This window comes from Euwallacea similis, chromosome 20 (genome assembly GCF_039881205.1).
Source record: "Euwallacea similis isolate ESF13 chromosome 20, ESF131.1, whole genome shotgun sequence".
In the NCBI taxonomy this organism is placed as follows: Eukaryota; Metazoa; Arthropoda; class Insecta; order Coleoptera; family Curculionidae; genus Euwallacea; species Euwallacea similis.
The window spans coordinates 3,277,699-3,290,292 of NC_089628.1; the positions used below are offsets into that span (position 1 = coordinate 3,277,699).

The 12,594-nt window shown below is 41.3% G+C and overlaps 3 protein-coding genes across 5 annotated transcripts in view; 1 reads left to right on the forward strand and 2 right to left on the reverse strand.

The window, feature by feature from the left end:
• Positions 1-12,594, forward strand: part of Nhe1 (Na[+]/H[+] hydrogen exchanger 1) — an 80,507-nt gene that overhangs the window by 61,664 nt on the left and 6,249 nt on the right. The gene's annotated exons all lie outside the window — the stretch shown is intronic.
• On the reverse strand, positions 333-3,882 carry LOC136415488 (F-box/WD repeat-containing protein 7-like). 2 transcript variants are annotated; one of them, XM_066400075.1, is made up of 9 exons: positions 3,723-3,882; positions 3,219-3,390; positions 3,007-3,080; positions 2,839-2,952; positions 2,532-2,785; positions 2,035-2,314; positions 1,804-1,983; positions 1,217-1,624; positions 333-1,167 (listed from the first exon to the last, which is right to left on the reverse strand). In XM_066400075.1, the coding sequence occupies exons 2-9, from the start codon at positions 3,346-3,348 to the stop codon at positions 664-666; spliced, it is 1,944 nt and encodes a 647-aa protein (XP_066256172.1). In that variant the 5' UTR covers positions 3,349-3,390; positions 3,723-3,882; the 3' UTR covers positions 333-663. The 2 variants fall into 2 exon arrangements, with proteins under 2 accessions (XP_066256172.1, XP_066256171.1); XM_066400074.1 differs by having other exon boundaries at positions 3,007-3,164.
• clu (clustered mitochondria protein homolog) lies at positions 4,546-12,323 on the reverse strand. 2 transcript variants are annotated; one of them, XM_066400073.1, is made up of 19 exons: positions 12,019-12,323; positions 11,592-11,639; positions 11,355-11,479; positions 10,980-11,295; positions 10,794-10,924; positions 10,604-10,740; positions 10,235-10,464; positions 10,047-10,183; positions 9,485-9,679; positions 9,221-9,433; positions 8,988-9,162; positions 8,602-8,937; positions 8,326-8,546; positions 7,592-8,276; positions 7,200-7,441; positions 7,016-7,141; positions 6,744-6,959; positions 5,486-5,694; positions 4,546-5,435 (listed from the first exon to the last, which is right to left on the reverse strand). In XM_066400073.1, exons 1-19 carry the CDS (start codon positions 12,131-12,133, stop codon positions 5,309-5,311), a joined length of 3,984 nt encoding a protein of 1,327 aa, XP_066256170.1. In that variant the 5' UTR covers positions 12,134-12,323; the 3' UTR covers positions 4,546-5,308. The 2 variants fall into 2 exon arrangements, with proteins under 2 accessions (XP_066256170.1, XP_066256169.1); XM_066400072.1 differs by having other exon boundaries at positions 8,326-8,531; positions 8,587-8,937.

Below are 12,594 nucleotides of genomic sequence, written 5' to 3' on the forward strand. Positions count from 1 at the left end.
GAAACATCTGGTGAATGCGCTGGCCAACGTACATCTCTATTACTTGAAATGATTATCGGGAAATATTTCAAACTTGGGTGGTACAAATTTCAAACGCAGGATATTTATGATTAATGAGCGTGATGCTAGACAAAACCATTGAAAACGAGACACCCGGTACACATTTTTATTTCAAAACATTTAAGAGGAAATTAAACTACACATGTTTTTTTCTAATTTGAACATCCTCGTATTCCTTTTTCAGTCGTAGGTGGCTATGTAACTCTTTAGCCTCGTGAAGCTCCTTTCATTTAAACACTTTTGCCTAATTGAAATAAAAGAAAAAACAGCCATTGTAAGTCTACCGAAACACGGCTCAACATTTATTCATTCATCTTATGATTACTCAAAGAAACGTCCCGATACGATAAAGACAATAATTTCATTACAAAAATAACATTCACCCTCGCCACTTGCACTTTAAATTGTTTCAGTTTTTATTTGAGTTTATTCACTTAGAAGCGAACGGACGCTGCCCTCTATGCCACACTCAAAGCGCACTTCACAATAATCTTGTAAACAAAATGCATTAATTCAAAATTAATGACATTATAATCAAAAACTTCGAAAAAATGAAACGAAACACTACATAGAGGGCCCTCATCGCGCGCCAGATTCCCATTTCTACCTCGCAACAATCGTGCTACAATTCGAATTATCCACGTCGAAATCCAGCACCAGCAACTTAGTCTCCTCGGTCCCATTGCGGCTACCCACTGCGCAGACCAACTTCGTCTCATTGGCTCGGATGCGCCAGACCACGCCTCCGGTCCCGCCCGTGTCCAACGCCACCAAATTTCGAATAAACTCACCAGTCTTCAGGTCCCACAACTTGACAGTTCCATCGTCTGAAGATGTGATAACGAAGCGATTATTGAATTGCAGACATGTCACCGCCGACTGGTGCTTGTTGGGTCCCGAAAGTGTTTGCAGGCACTGGCCGGTGATGATGTCCCATACTTTGACAGTCGAGTCTGCGTTGCCCGAGACTAGGATGTTGTTGCGCAGCTCCATACCCGAGGTCAGAGATTGGTGACCCATGAGAGTCTGTTTGCACGCCCCCGTTTCCACCTCCCACACGCGAATACTTGTGTCAAGTGATCCGCTCACAACGTGAAGACCATCAAACTACGAGGAAATTGTCAGTAAAACCACATAATTCACCCACTTAACTCACCTGTAACGAGTAAACTCGATTAGTGTGTCCCTGCAACGTGTGCAGGCACTCTTCAGTCTCGGGTTTCCACACCTTGACCATACAATCGTAGGCTCCGGACACGACGAGACGTCCGTCGTATTGCACGCAGCGTACCGCCGCCATGTGACCGACCAGCACATGCAAGAACTGGCCAGTTTCGATGTCCCAAACTCGCAACGTTGCGTCTCTGGAGCCGCTGACTACGCGGGTTCCGTACAAATGCATGCATCGCACCGTGGATGTGTGTCCAAACAGCGTGTGACGGCACGCGCCTGTCTCGGCGTCCCACACTTTTAAAGTCCGGTCGGTACTGCCGCTTATTATTACATTGCCAGACATTTGCGACGACCACACCCCTCCAGTATGTCCTACCAAGGTTTTCAAGCACTAGAACATAAATAGAGATTTGGCTTCACCTGGGTTGAAACTTATCGTAGTCTAAAGTCAATTGAATACGCATATGTATTTGAAGAATTTTTAATTCCCGGCTTCACTTAGCTCCCTGTACATTTCACGTCGTCTTCATTCTAACATGTTTAAGGTTTACAATGGATGTATGTACATACCTTTCCCGTAACAGCCGACCACACCTTGAGCGTATTGTCATCAGATCCACTAACGATTTTATTGTCCGAAAACTGTAAACAAGTGATCACATGATCGTCGTGACCTTTCAGCATCTTTGGCGCCTTAATTGGCTTATGCCTCCAGTTCATTTCTATGGCATGTTGCCTCATATATGCGGCCTGAAAGCAATCAATTCTGAACTAACATTCTCTGCGTTAACGCAATTTTACCTTCCATGGAGACATATGAGTTCGGCCAGTCGCCCTGGGCGACGATCGCCTTTTGGGAATCTCTTCAATGGCCGCTTCGCGGCACTTTTCCTTCCACAAGAGATTGTCGTCGGCCAGAATCTTCCAGCTATGGCAAGTCTGTGCGGCTCTTAGTAAATCCTTCGGCTCCAGGAAGGACAACACCTTCAGGGCCAATTCTTTTGGTAACAGCGAAATGAAGTCTCTTTGGAATTGAGGTTCAATCACTTGCATCATGTGCCTTACTTGGGTGGGCTCACACCTAATTAAGTACTTATCAAACAAAAGCTAATGCAATTATGTATAATATAACAAGCGCATTGGAAATTACCTCGAATTTCTGATGCACAAGGTATATTCAGAGAAGAGTCATGAATTGAATGTCTATTACTGTGGTCACGATTCTCACTTAATAATGAAATACCTGATTTTTAGTGTAGAATAATTGGTGAATAAAATTCTCATTGACAAGAACTTACCTGGCAATAAGTTCAGTCAGAGCCATGATCCTCTCCGCATTTGACCATTTCGCAAACTGGCCCAACCAATTGGCCATTTCTGAAGGTGGGTTGTCTTTTGTGGGGATGACTGGCCAGCCGCGACTGCTTGGGGTCGAACAACCACCACGGGGAGAATTTTGAGTATTAACAGGAGCCAAGTCGGCGGTGGTCTTATCTTCAGGCATGGCCTTCTTATTGGGGCATCCATTGTTGGCATCCAGTTTCCTTTTTCTCTGTGAATATTATTTGAGTTATTTGGAACTTTGCACACTTTTGAAACACTCACTAAACTCCTTTCAATGTAATCAGGATGGTTCCTTTTATATAATGAACTTCTTGGTGTAATACTATGGCTGGCACTAATGTTTACTGGGGGAGGCTCTGGCTCAAAGTAGTCATCCTGCAAATTAACCTTTGTAAAGTGCAAACTCTCAGCTACAACCATGAGGGCCACCTTTGCAATTTCTTCGACACAATCCTCCCAGTTCTCATCACGACTGGTGCTGTTCTCATCATCACAATGTTCATCTAGAATTTCCAAATTTGAATCATTTTCCCAGTTATCTCTCTCTGCAGCTTCAGTTGTTTGTTCAAAGTCACTTTGTGAAGTTCCTATCACAATGTATGTCGAAATTATCCTATCCAAGACAAACTTTTGAAACTTACCAGGTAATATATGAGGACAAGCAGGATCTATTACACATTCAGATTCAGTAGGGCTAGGGCTAGTGCAGTCTTGTTTGTTACTTGTAATCGCCTCGAATATAATTTTTTTCCGCGGGCATGATTCTGCCATTCTAGTCCTATCAATACATCACTTTGGAAGAGTTTATTGATTCTAGAAATAAAAAATTTTGCTGTGAGAACACGTTCATATGTTAATTTTTCAGTAGAATTCCTCAAACTTTGATAATGGAGAGATTTCATCAGGCTAGAAAGGTTTTGGGTTTTGCCCCTGAAACAAACTCAAGGTTACTCAAATTCCAATCAACTGAAATGTTGCACTCAGAGTACTCTCCGAAGGGCATTACACGCCCTTAGATGGAAGAAATAGTAAACTTTTTAATTTGACCATGCCATTTCTTTGGGCTAAGCAGCTGAGAATTGAGAAATCAAGTGACTTTAATCTCAGTTATTTGCTGAGGCGCACGAATGTGAGCGATCCCTTACCTTATCATGCTATAGTAAACTATCGTAATAAACGGTTTTTCTGTTAATTAGTCTGTTTATCCATTATCAACATTGTTATTCTAGCGATTTTATTAATTTTTTAATAGGCAAAGAAGATCAAAATGCTTTTCTGGTCTATGGTGGACAGATGACGGCTGACGTTAACTTCAGAAGTTGTCTTGAATGACAGTCGGCCATACTTTTAGCAGTCTAAGTGTGGTCGGAACATACTTAAGTAATTTTTTTATTCACTTTTGCCATTATTTTTAATAAGTAAAAGTGAGAGAGATTGGTCAGTTAAAACAGCGGGGTCAACTTTGCCTCCACCATTTAATCAATAATGTTTTGACATGGCGCCATCTATGCACCATTGCGGTTAGTTAGATGTACTTTCCGAAGAACCACCCTGTACATCATAAAAGTTTTGACTAAAAAAATCCAAGTTGTCCAGTCCAGGATTTGACCTTGGTCTACGTGTAGTGTGGAGTCAAATATCACTGAAATCAATGCGTTGTTTAATTTTTTTTGGAAAAAATTGTCGCGTACGTCTCTGATTTTTCAATGGCCAATTTTGCGAATTTACTATTTCATGAGTTACAAAACTATTTTTTAAGAATTTTTCATTATTCGTATAGTCAAAGAAACAAATTGACTACATGATTCGTTGTTTCTCACTTCACGTCCATTTGAGTGAATAGGTTGACACAGATGATATCCTGCGATTCGCGATCAATATTGTTGTAAAGTAGACCTTCGCCAATCTGTCAAGAAGTTTTGTCATGTGGAACAAATACGTAAAGGTTTATTATGTAGTAAAACGAAATGCAATCAATAATATTTATTAACAAAACTGGGATTACAAAATTCACTTAATACTAAAAACATTGGGGAAAACGCTTTGAGAGGTTCCCCAAAATATCGGTATTTTAAACGGGGGACATGCCTACGTTGTGTAGAAAAATCATAATTTTTTTAATATACTATTTCTTCCCATGCATAATCCTCTAGAACCCTAATAAAATCAAATAGGAACATTTGAAATGCACTTTACGTCGTGCTGTTCGACTCCTTTTCAATGGCACTACTGATCCGCACACAAACAGGTCCCAGCATAACCCCCGATTCGAAACTAGGTATAATTCAACTATGTGGCCTATTCCCACAGACCTTTTCGGCAAATTTCTCGCCTTTGTTTTCAGAAGTATCAGTTTTTGGTACCGATGAAACGAATAACCCTACGTTAAAGTACCGAATTGTTCGTGTCCGACGAGGCGCTAAACGAAAACAAAGACGCCTCGAGTGGGACTCAGGACTGGCAGAAAACCATAAAATAACAAACGTTTTCTACACCCCTTCCGATTAGTACCTTTTCGAGATATCACAGCACAGCTACTTGGCAGACGTCACTTGTTTATCTAGATTTCAATTTCAATTGATTCTTCAAGTCAAAATCTAAACGACAAACTGCAGCATCTGTCTAATTTTTGGCTTAAAAAAAAAGTATCAAAAGTTGATACGACGTTCTACACCAACCGATCATAGTCTAGGTTTGGTTATCTATACTAATTCCTATTAGGCAGTCTTCGCTATTCTTTAACCTCCACTTCAGCGGCTTTAGATTCCAATTTCGAGTCGTTCGCGTTGTGTTCTTCGGCGACTTCGCCTTGCTGCCTCTTCTCCATTTCCGCTTTGAAATTCTCGATGTCCTCAGAGCTACGGTTGAGACAAAACAGTGAAAAAAATTCGTGATCGGAGATACTCACCTGATCTGCACAAACAGGATGCCGTTGATGACGTTGAGCATGTCCAAAACAGAGCCCATGGAGGGCGGCTGGATTTGGATGGGTGGCAGAGAAGCGCCGTTTTTTCCCGTGTAAATCTCGTTCATTTTCTTTTGTAAGACGACAGCCTGTTGGGTCAAGTGTTTCAGGCACTCGGAGGATTCTTTGGTTTTTTCGTGATTTTCTCCTAACTGAGGAATTTTAAGTTAATTATGGCGATTAAATGAGTTTGGAAGTAGCGCAAGGCGTAGTCAAATTTTCCTTTATTCAAATTTTCGAACTTTAGAAGAACCCAAAAAATACTTTAACGCGTTTGGATCCTCTGGAGTTGGTCCGCGTTGGGACGTGAAAAAATGTAAACACGGCCGACTCAATTCAATAAAACAAATCGCCACGTGGTGTTACAAAAATACGTCACACGACAGCAGCGTCTTTTGTCGAGGAGACTTTGCAAACAAAAGAATAACGCTTTGGTTCTCAGTGTTAATGGCGTCTTCGCGTCTCTTCTCGTTTCGCTCTCAAAATATATCAAATTCGACTGAAAATGTGGAAGAAATCTGGAAAAGTTTGAGCGGACTTAAAAGTTAATTAAACAAACACGTAACGAGTGTTCGTACGTGATTGTACCCGGTTAAAAAACGGTAAAAATCGCATTTGTAAAATGCGATTTTATTCGACAATACCGGGAATATCGTCTCGTTCGCTTTTAGATCTTCCGAAGTCGCATGAAAAGTTTCGGTTATTCAGAAGAACAAAGACAGAGGCGGGCGAGAGACCGAGCAGTGCAGTGCGTGTTGTATGGAAAATAAGCAGTAATTGAAATTTCTCTTCTCAATGGGTCATGGAGCATCGTTTCAAAGGGTTGATTTGAGATTAGTGATTGGTATTTGCTCGTTGTATCTAATTTAACTTCTCTTTTATTGAATTGCGATAAAATTTTCCAACGATTTTTCGAAATAATGCTTAATACCAGGGGATCAAAATCAAAACGTATGTAGTCCAGCCACTTTTACGAAGGTGTATTCTATTGATCTAAGGAAAACAGATTATTATCCATGTCTGGAAAGAAACACAAGTAAAGCGTTTTGCCTGTAACCCTCTCATTTAGTACGCATTTTTTCTAGAATTTGTAGAGCCTTTCGCATATGCTTTTATATGTTCCAAGGGTCAACGATAAAACATTTGTTCATGAAATAACTTGAAAGTATCGAATAAATCCAACAATAAATTCTTAGCTCACCTGTGTCTTGTAAATGGTGAACGCCTCCTTTTCGTTGGTCAATGCCGACCTAAAGTTGCCCATACAGCTCTGCGTCCTGGCCACTAAGTGATAGCTCACAGCGACCTTTAGAGATTTCGCCCCGTAGTATTTGATATTGAGCGCCAGCGCTTTTTCCAAGAATCGCAGCGACAGCTCGTATTCGCCTATTGCGTGCAGGATCAAGCTGATGTTGCTCTGCAAAATCAACACTTATTGCCGCTAGGTGTAAGTAGATTTTGACAAAAACTCACGTCGAGTAAAGCCACCTCCGGATGGTTTTCTCCGCATACGATAACTGCTAGATACCTCGCCCGGTAGAGCAGTTTCAGAGCGGTGCTTATTTGGCTATTCGCGAAGCAATAGAGCGCCAAATGGGCCTTCAATAATAAATAACTCAACTTCACATGATAAATTCTCGAGGGTGACTTTACATACATATTCGGTTATCGTGTAGGGATGATCGATGCCATTCACCCTCTCGGACATCAAAACCGCCTTTTGTTGATACGCCATAGCTTCAGCGTGTTCGCCCATAATGTAATTAAGCCGCGCAATCATACGCAGACACTGCGCTATTTCTGGATGCATCGCCCCGTACACGTTATTTAAGAGATTCAGAGCTTCGCTGATCAGCTCATACCCGTCCTTCAGGAAGCCTTGTTGGATTTTGGACTGACCTAAATTACAGGAAATATCTGAGAACAATTGTCATCTTCCTGAGGGAGGTTTAATACAATAAGACTGGAGATCGGCTTGTGAAGCAGTCAGAACGTCGTAGATACATTCAATGTGATTTAATATATGGATCATCAAATTGACCAACTTACCCGTGGTATAGAAATTATATGCGTCCGTCGCCCTCGGATTAATATGTTTCACCACCGGAAATACGTTCAAAATATCCTCTTCAAAGAAGATCAGCTTGTTCTTCGAATCCAAATTGTAGTCCCGCAGCAAAATCTGAATTCCTGTCTTCAGGCAAAAACTTCTGAGCAGCGACACCTTCTGCAGTCCGAAAACTTCAATCACTGCATCCACGTCTGTCAACGTTAAGTCATAATCATAGTAGGCCTTCAACTCCTGCTTCAACTGGTTCCACAAGTACTTTCCAGTCAAATTAGCCCACTCGTTGTTATCATTGCCCATAAGTGGATTAGCGCGTCCTCTGCGCTTGTTACGCTTCTTGTTGGTTTTACTTTGGAATTCATCTACATTCTGCAAGGGATTAGGAACCACTATTCCCGAATAGAAGAAGCAATTGAGAAAATGCGCAATGGCCACTGATAAATTCATCATTTCGCAGCTCTGCAAATAGGCGGTGAAGACGTGCTTAGCCGAACGCAAGATTAGCTCGCCCACAGCGATACTGTGCAAGTATTCGACCTGTTTCACTTTGGATAATAGATAGGTAACTTTGCCTAGATATCTCATGTTGATGCCACGGTTGTGCATCGCTTCGGACAGGGTGACGCCGTCCATGGGGGCCGCCGAGTGGTCCAGACAATCACGGATCTGTACGAGAAAGATTTATCTTTCGCACTAGTAGAAAATAGGTACTTACGAAAGTGGGTATTTGCACCAAAAGTAAAAACTCCGCTGCATCCTTGACCAGCTGCCTCTGCTTCCCAATGGGAGGATCTAAATTTTCCGCGTGCTTGATCCCGGGCGAATAAACATCCGGATTGAATCTAATGTCGAACTCGGTTTCCTTCAAAGACCCGACGGCTGCCGAAGCAGTCTTCACGATGCTCTTGGTGCTTTCCTCCACTGAATAAATCCACACTACAATTACCAACAAAACCTTAATTACACTAAAACTTACGCTCAATTTTAGTACCGTCGGTAATGCTCTCCACGATCTTCTTGGCCTCATCGTCCTCAATTTGGCTCTTCTTGTCCTCTCTGTCGTCCTTCTCCTTGCCCTCATCCTTTTTTTCGCCCTCCTTATTGTCCTGATCTTCGCTCTGCTCCGTTTTCTCTTCAATGGCTTTCGTGGGATTCACTTTTTTCAGATTCATCTGCTGTAAGTGATACGCTGCGTATTTGATGAACATCATGTAGCGCGCGTCTACGAAACTGTCGATTAGCTCCTGCCTGAGGCAGCTCAGTTTGTGTTTGTGCTCAATGGGGAAACCGTGTGCAGTCACTTCTCGACTTAGGGCTTCGCCCTCCACTGGAAACCTTTTGTTAATAGAATTTTTTGATGGCTTAATGTTACCATACGTTTCAAAAAATTGACATCCGGGGGAAATGTGCGCAACAAATCTAAGATATAATGCCGACCATCGTTGCCTATTATTCCCTTACACTCCACACTGGAGCACAATTCTACTGCCTCGTTTTTATCATTGAGTACGTGGTGAGGGAGGATTTTAAGCTGCTGCCCGGCCTTGTTCAGCTAAAAACACAAAATGTTGAGGAATAAGGTTAATTTGAACTATGTTAGACTTACGTACCAAGTCGAGGTACTTGGGGTGAGATAGGACAGTTTTCCCGAAATCAATCGAGCCGTAAACTACCGATTGTTCCTGCTCCCGCTCGAGAATTCCTGGAATAATCGATTGGGCGGTGACTCTGTAACCTCTGTAGTCGATTACTACTGTGCCTAGGGTGTACAGACCAGGCAAATCTACTGCACTGTAAACACGGACACCTTGCAGGTCATTACGCTAGAAAATTACTGTTAATCTACAATATAAATAAATTTTATGATGAATTACTGGAGCTACGAACGCAGCAGCATCGCCTCCCAATTCCTTGTAATGGTCCCTTACGTCGAAGCCCAAAGAAAAGAAGATATTGTTCCAGATAAACATCTGCATTTTTGCCTCTTCACCGGGATTAATCGCCATCACATTCCCATCGATTACTGCCATGGCTCCTCTGGTAGCTGCCGCCACAAAATCACTGTGAACCTAATTGCCAAAACTCTCAAAACAGGAAACGTAAATAATTTTGAGCGTTCAAGTAAAAAATGCCAGGGCCATGTTGGACAACTTGACGACATGTGTTTCACAATGAAAAACTTGTAAAATTCCACCGCAAGGAATGGAGTATGAATGACTCTCTAGACATGGTTCAAGGTGGAATCAGCTGGTGCACACACGTCAGAGTTCAGGAACATTTTGCCTTGCCACAAAAGGCCCGACAGCCAAATGATCCAACATCTCATTTCAATTTCTACTGAAATGCTCATTAAATTTTTTTTTTCGTCCGCACAATTACTCCTATGCCTACAACTCTCTAAACCCTTTCCCACTCCTACAGCAATACAATCTCTACCTTAAAAATAGCCCTCTCTCGCAGCAACCTTTCTGGCAAAGTTTTCCTCGGTAACTCCCTAGTGGTTTGCAATTCTTCATTCCAATCCCGAGTTTGACCCGGAATATGCTCTTCGTAGCCCAATTTCGAGGACAGCGCTACATTTCAAATGATTCGCAAACAGGCACAAACGCAACGTGTCTACTTACAATCTTCGGCCCTGATCGCGTCGATGGTGTGTTCAACAGGAGGTGCACACCACGCATACAGCTGATAGGGGGTGGGCACCCTTTCAAAGGGGTGCCTCTGACTGCGCTTCTTCTGCAGAGTAGCGAAATTGCGCTTGAATTGGGGGGAAATTTGGTTGAGCAGCTCAATTAGGGAGTGGCACAAGTGACTCGGAGTCGCCGGTTTTGGATTGAATTCTTCTGTTGTTGATCTAAAGATTTAGTGAGAGATAGGAGGACCAAACAGGAAAAAACACTCTTTCTCACACCTTAGTCTTTCATATGGACACATATTATATCACAATCTTCTGGTATTGAACACAGAAAAAAACAAACACTACAAACACTTACTGGTTAATGTAGAATCCTCTAGAGCATGCTGACACATGGTAATGTTTCTCCTCCAAAGTGACTACATACAAATACATAAGATCTCCATGTAGCTTACGGTATCCAGGTGGAGGATTCCAGGCAGATGTAGTTAAAACCTGTCATCACTTAGAACTTAAAATCACTCATCAATATTCTTTCACCAAATTACCTTAACGCAGAGAGGCGCCTTTTGGTCTTTAAGCTGTGGCTGCAACACCGTCAACGGTCTATCTTTGCTTTCTGGTAGAATAAATTCTGGAGGAGTACAGTCCACACTCTCGGGACGCATGCGTTTCTTTTCTGTGATAAAAATAGCCCTAATTTCTTGGCCTATTCATAAATCCACCATAATTACCCATAATATCTCCTTGAGTGACAGTGCTCAGGAAACTTAAAGAATTGCACTCCATGCCATTATACGCATCTCCGGGATCAATGGACTTTAGTAAGTCCCGCACGTGCCTGACGTGTATTCGGGCTTCGCGCATTGTGTATGGTTCCTCCACCACTTTGATAACAGACCCTTCTTTGAGACCCTCAACATTTTTAAGCTCCGCAAAGTTGTCAAGGCTATTGCCGTCCAGTTGCAATGAGAAGCAAGTGCGGTGGCAAGTGTCCTCACGATCCATTAGCAGCTGATGGATTTCCTGCACTAGTTCCATACTTGACACCTAATATATTACATGTTTGAAGAACTTCTTTTTGGATTTAAGAGAATAGAGGTTTTTACCTGAATATCAAAGGGTTCGACTCCAGGGCTTTGGATTTTGATTGTGAATCCCACATCCTGAATGAAAACCACTTTATCTTCACTCTCATCTTTCTCCTTTTCTTCGACATCTTTGGTCAGTTTGTCTAAGTAGAAATTTCCTTTCACATACAGGGTGTTACAAACAGATATAAAATTAAAGATTATTTTGGTTAAACTGAAAGTGCTTAACTACCTGTTTAATGGGAATTCTCTTACCTGTTCCTTTATCTGTAGCATCATGGTTTTTCTCATGAAGATCATTTTCTGAAAATGTTTTAAAAAGGCCAAATTTGAGTCAGTAAAAATGAGTTTTTGATAGAAATATGAATTGATGGGAAATATAAAAAAATCATAGTATCCTATGGTGGTATTTACTATTAATATATAATTTACACGTTTTTTTACTCCTCTACTAAGTTAACTGCACTGGACCCTTTACTCCATACTTGACTATGCAATAAATCTTTATTTCTTCCACAACAAATGCTAATTTCATTTCTCAATTCATAAACAAATTAAGACTTGCTGACATAAGTTTCTTCAATTGGGGGTCCTTGAGCTTTGTCTACTTTTATTCTCATAACAGTTATGTAACAATGCCTAACAAGAATTTTAAAGCTAAAATCTAAGGCCAATACCTTACCGATATTGTTAATTTTCTCCTTAGAGTCTAGCAGGTCCTTGTTCTTATCTTTTTCCTCCGAAATGCCTTGTTTTTCTGTGGTTTGCACTTCGGTCTCCACCGCACCGGGGGCCATAATTAAATTATCTTTAGCGTCACAACACTGTCAATGGTTAATAACCAAACTGCACTCGAGACCTTAAACGATGTTTCTTTACGGGAGATTTCTTTAAATTCCCATCAATTTGAAGGGCGAAAAGGGGTAAATTGAGTTTTGTTACGGAACCTACACAAAACACGTGCTGAAGAATCCCCACTCAAATTTACGTCAATCTTAAGTTTTTTTGTTTTTGACATTACTGTCACATATCGATTTAACCTCAAAAATTCGAAATAACATTCGGGTTTCCATTTATGAAGACAATGCAGACTATAAATGTAACAGTAAACAATTAGTTAAAATTTGAAAATCTCTCTTAAGTTGTAATTTCTATAAAAGGAATTATAACTCATCTACCAGCTTCTTATTTCATAGATTATTTCATTATTTGTGTGAATGTTCACGCTAACTACACATTTTAACAGAAACTATTCGTC

Coding starts and splice junctions, on each gene's coding strand:
- clu (XM_066400073.1), bottom strand. CDS start 12,133: ATGGCCCCCGGTGCGGTGGAGACCGAAGTGCAAACCACAGAAAAACAA. Junction 11,480..11,591: donor TGCTACAGATAAAGGAACAG/GTAAGAGAATTC, acceptor ATTTCTACTTAG/ACAAACTGACCAAAGATGTC. Junction 8,938..8,987: donor GGATGTCAATTTTTTGAAAC/GTATGGTAACAT, acceptor AAAGGTTTCCAG/TGGAGGGCGAAGCCCTAAGT.
- LOC136415488 (XM_066400074.1), bottom strand. CDS start 3,348: ATGGCAGAATCATGCCCGCGGAAAAAAATTATATTCGAGGCGATTACA. Junction 2,953..3,006: donor GTGTCGAAGAAATTGCAAAG/GTGGCCCTCATG, acceptor GTTAATTTGCAG/GATGACTACTTTGAGCCAGA. Junction 1,625..1,803: donor GGTCGGCTGTTACGGGAAAG/GTATGTACATAC, acceptor TTTATGTTCTAG/TGCTTGAAAACCTTGGTAGG.